The sequence below is a fragment of the Alligator sinensis genome, unplaced genomic scaffold (assembly GCF_000455745.1).
Source record: "Alligator sinensis unplaced genomic scaffold, ASM45574v1 scaffold97_1, whole genome shotgun sequence".
Taxonomy (NCBI): domain Eukaryota; kingdom Metazoa; phylum Chordata; order Crocodylia; family Alligatoridae; genus Alligator; species Alligator sinensis.
In genome coordinates, this window is record NW_005841921.1 from 2,337,643 (window position 1) to 2,342,507 (window position 4,865).

The 4,865-nt window shown below is 36.9% G+C and overlaps 1 protein-coding gene across 1 annotated transcript in view; it reads left to right on the forward strand.

Moving 5' to 3' along the window:
- ESRP2 (epithelial splicing regulatory protein 2) overlaps window positions 1–3,643 on the forward strand; it is a 63,681-nt gene extending 60,038 nt beyond the window's left edge. Inside the window, 1 exon segment of the mRNA XM_025198432.1 lies at window positions 2,266–3,643. Coding sequence (XP_025054217.1) covers window positions 2,266–2,424 — 159 coding nt within the window. The 3' untranslated portion in view covers window positions 2,425–3,643.
- The last annotated feature ends 1,222 nt before the right edge of the window (window positions 3,644–4,865 follow it).

The following is a 4,865-nucleotide window of genomic DNA, read 5'->3' on the forward strand; positions in this document are numbered from 1 at the left end:
GGCATTCCTTTATATCCATTTCAGTAAAGGCACTGAATTTGTTTTTAATTTTCACCATAAGGGCATTGAATCTATCACAACTGGTCCAGAATAAATCTGATATGGACAGTTTAATCTACTTTTAAAAAGAACCACCAGATCATTCTAGGTAGATCACTGACTTCTGTGACCTTTGAGTTTATTCACCCTCCTCTGTGTATTAATCAAAATATCTGGAAAACTGACTTGTGGAGTATACCTTGCCACAAATCAGAAATAAGACCTTGGAGTACTGGTGGAGTAGCTCATCATGAAAACCATGCAGCTTCAGTACCATAGTATCTTGTTGCAAACAATCCAAAAAAAGTTAATATTTTCCAGAATGAGTGAGAATATCATTCCCATCCTTTAAATCAGCTGTAATTCTCAAAATTAATAAGTTTACTTAATGTGTCTAAAGATGGAAATGTAAACAAATTAGACCAAAGAGATTTAAACAAATGTGCAGTTCTACCTTCACTGACCTTCTAAATGTTTTTTTTAATGAATTTTCAACTATCCCCATTTCATTAAAAAAACAAACAAACCAAAAGTGATTTCTTTCTAACATTTGATTTTGACATCCTAAAACACTGACTTCACATGCAAATGGTTATGAAAACTTTTAAATGCCTCCTGCACTTAGGAATGTAACCATATCCATTGTATTCTGTGACCTGTGTGTGGGCCTGTAGCATGACACCTGCACTTATGACATTTTCTCCAGTTGAAGCCGTACACAAAGTAATCACTTTTTCTTTTTGAGCACATTGGTAATGTAGAACCTACAAGGACTATTTCTAACCCTAACTTGGGCTTCTTTCAGAAATTTTTATATGAAGTCTGTGAAGACTTTTCTGCATGCTTCTTTTCTAATTCACCTCATTTCTGGAGAGGAAATGTATCACTGAATGAATGTAATGGTTTCTGTGGTAACTTTCCTGACAAATATTTTAAGTTTCCAACATACTGTTGCTTATAGCTTGAGTGCTTTCATGTCCTGCCAAGCATTTGGGTGATTTAAAGTTCAGGCATGTACTGGCTTTGTGTGTTTTAATATAAAGTTGGTCACAAGCTAATGCTGGTGGTAACCAAAATTCTTTGCATTAGACCAGGTGTTTAAGTCTGTGGCTGTTTTCCTGAGCCACAAAATTCACATTTTAAATCAGACTCAACAAAGCAATATTTTAAGCTTCATCTCTGCATCACCAAATTTAAAAAAACTGAGTTTGGTCTTCCAACTTAGCAGGTGTTTGTGTGTGCTCTCTGGCACTGAAGTGACACATCTGAGGTTTTTAGTAAACGAGGATCTTGTACTGTGTTCTCCTTGTTTCTTCAAGTTTTGATTTTTAAACCTGGGTCAGATTTCTCATACTCAAATACACATGACTTCTAAATTTACTTTTCAAGGCTCTTGTGAGAGATGCCTGAGATGTCACAGAGAAGTCATAGCATGTCTGCAGACTAGTTAATAAAGAAAGAAATACATTTTATAAAATGTAAATCTTTGAGAATACATGAGGACACATTACCCCAACTGACTTAAGTTCAATCACAGAGCATTTTAATTTCCTCAGTCCCTCTCCTTTCCTTCCCCCCCCATTAACATTTTAATAGAGATTTTCTTGATTCAGTTTAAAGTATCCCAACAAATCTAACTGTCTTATTTTTGGCAAATATTTTTTCTTATCTATCTGAGTTCTGTTAATTCTTATGCCACTCCTCAAGCTGTTCTGTCCTTCCATGAGGTTCTGATGTCACTTCCTACCTTTTCTGTGAGTATTCATGCTGTCTTGGTTAGTCTTCATCTACCTATTCTGGCAAGCAAGCCCGGTAGGACAAGAATTCTTCACTGCAAGCTTGGTTCGGCCTGCCCTTTATTAACATTTAAACTCTATCATCTTGCTAACCGTCATTCTGAGTCATGTGCAGTGTTCCTCTATTGGACTGTTCCTATGGAGGCATATTAAATCTTTCTGCCTGGCACACCAGCATAACTTGTGATCCTTCTGCTTCCAAAGATAACCTAAAAGCCATGCTGTTCAGTATTCTACAATGCTTGGCTGTTTGTAGCCAGAAAAAAGATCCGAAATGAAGAAGTTGTTCTTTATAAACTTCTAGGTCAGTAGAAACATAGTGTGACAAAGGAATGGAATAAACCAGCAAGAGAGCACAAGTACTAGAGACAAAGCCTCCGAGTTTAACAGTATTTCTTTTTCTCTTTCTCTTGTGTTCTTATTCCTGCAGCTCCACACAGATTCCATCCTTATGCTTTACAACTTTAGTGGCCGGCCCAGTGGGGAAGCATTGGTGACTTTTCCAAGCCTGGACCTTGCTAAAAAAGCAGTGGCTGAGAAAAACGGACAGCTCCTGGGAAGTCGCTATGTAGAACTTTATCTGGTTTAATTAAAACACTCTGTGGGAGGGAGGGAGAAGTCATACTAAATACTGTTCCTTTTATTTAAGAAGAAGTCTTCCCATTCCACCTATACAGAAGGAAATGTGCCTTTTCCACCTGGTGTGTTGAGGTGTGGAGCTGTACTTATCCCTGTACTTAATTTGAAAAATCGTCTGTTCTTTGCCAAAGAGAGAAACCAGTAACAAGCAGACAGACCAAAGCAAACCAAAATTAATTGATTTAAGAAAGATGGAAGCTTAGTTTCAAGAGTAAATGTTCCCCAAAACTTCCACCCAGTTAACTACTTGGACAATCCAACAGCACTTCAGCTATCACAGACACATGGTGGGGGGGAAAGAAAGATGGAGACCTAATTTTTGTTCTCTAGTATGTGAAGTGGAAAGTAAAGCTTGGGTTAGTTCAGGCTTTGTGTGTTTTGTTTTTAAGAATTTACATTCAGCAAAGTGTCTGGTTTTGATAGAGTTTGTCTCCAGAAAGGGCTGCTGAAACTTCCATTTTTTTTCCAATTCAGAGCATTAAATCCTATTGAATTTTTTGGGTTTTTTTCCTCAACTGGAGAATACCCAGGATGCTGCACTCAAATGGAATAGGAGAAGCTTCCCTACATTGTGTTGTGTATTGCAAAAGCCATATCTGTCTTTCCTATCAATATGCATGCTGCCAATATGTAAGGCAACCCCCCCATCCCCCCAAGTTTTAGTTTCTACAGGACAAAAATGGCACATAAACGCTGAGTACTAAGTTATATTTTTTTATTTAAGCATAATAGCTTTCAGATACTGTATTAAAGATTTTGCTCTAGTTTATGTGCATGCAATTTGTTTACATCTTTAAACTACTTTATTTGTATATTATGAAGCAACAGGAAATGTTGAAATCTAAGCCTTCTAGTGCATGCCTTTTTCTTTTTTCCTTTTTTCCGTGTGTGTATATATATAAGCTAGAAGAGCTACTTTTATGTCATGTAGCATATGTGTTTAAAAAGACATCTGCTGTAGAAGCACTAAATGACTTTATTTTTACTGTGCCTTACTTAAAAACTATTCAAAGTGCAATACCAGCAGAGCAAAAATGTAATGAGTCCTTTTGTGACAAGCTCACGGATGTCTGTGTATATTGATTTTTTTGTTAGTGTACAATTTGAGTTGTACTTAAAAGAACTGAATGATGTATGCTTCTTTATATTACAACAAATAAAGGAGATGCTTACAATACGTGTTGGCTTATTAAATGTACTCATACCTCATTTAGTAACATCAATTCCACTTAGTCCTTTAACTTCAGTGTTGATGGTATGACCGTCATATATAGAATTTTTAACTGATTGGTAGAAAATACTTAAACGTGACACCTGTACAAAAAGTAAGCTCATCTATTTCATTTTAAATAGCTAGTCATAGCCATTAATGGTGACAACTGGGGTAGAACACAGCTTGCACTCACCCAGATGGATTGTTCAGGAGGAGTGTGACAAAATGAGCCCAGGAGCTTGGGCTGCTGCAAGTTAGCCTTCATAAAGTGTTTCTAAAAAGATAGGGACAGAAAAGATAGAGCCGTGAAACTATGAAACTAATTACAGACCCACAGGATATATACACCAGCACTGCAGTGCCAATGAACTTAATGTATACCTACTAGAATTGGAGTTTTACAAAGCTTCTGCTGCCTTGGTAAGAGACGCAATATTCTGCCTCTTATTAAATGTCAAGCTGTAAAGTCCATCAACCCCCAAATTCTGTGAATACTTTTGTGTAACTCTTGATTTGAATTTGGATTAAATTGGAGAGTTTGAGAAGCACAGAAGCACACGTGGATTTTGTAGGAAAAAACAATTACACAGCTATATGAGCAACTCGTAGAAACTATAGATTAGTACATGCTATTTTTTCCTTTATATTGTGTATATGATTGCATGAGGAAGCTAAACTGGTAACTTTCTGATTCTTCTGTACTAGAACAGGGTTGTCTTGGCTTTGGCTGGGATTCTATAACTATAAAAGAAGCATAAAAAAGATGTTTCATTCAGTACATAAGACAGAGAACTGAGGTCCTATTGCCACTCTCTCTGACCTGCAGTATGTGACTGAGGTCAAGTAGGTAAAGCAATCTGCCCTGATTCCTTATGGGCAAAATGGGGAAAGTGATACTAGGTTTGTTTGTAAAAGGGTCTTTTTGGTCTAGTTTATAAAAAGAAATATGCAATATTTACTATGTTGGGTTTTTTTTACTTTTACATACAGAGCTGGCATGGGAGCTACCTTTTTTCAAGTTCCCCTATCCTCACTCCTTGCTATCATGGCTGTAATCAGCCTAGGTACTTGTACTGGGGGCCCTTGTTTTTAAATGGAAAAATGTGACTGTATAGGAAAGATGTTCTCCTTTCTCCTGGTCTGATCAAGATGTGCTTTGAAGCTTGCTCTTTTGCTTG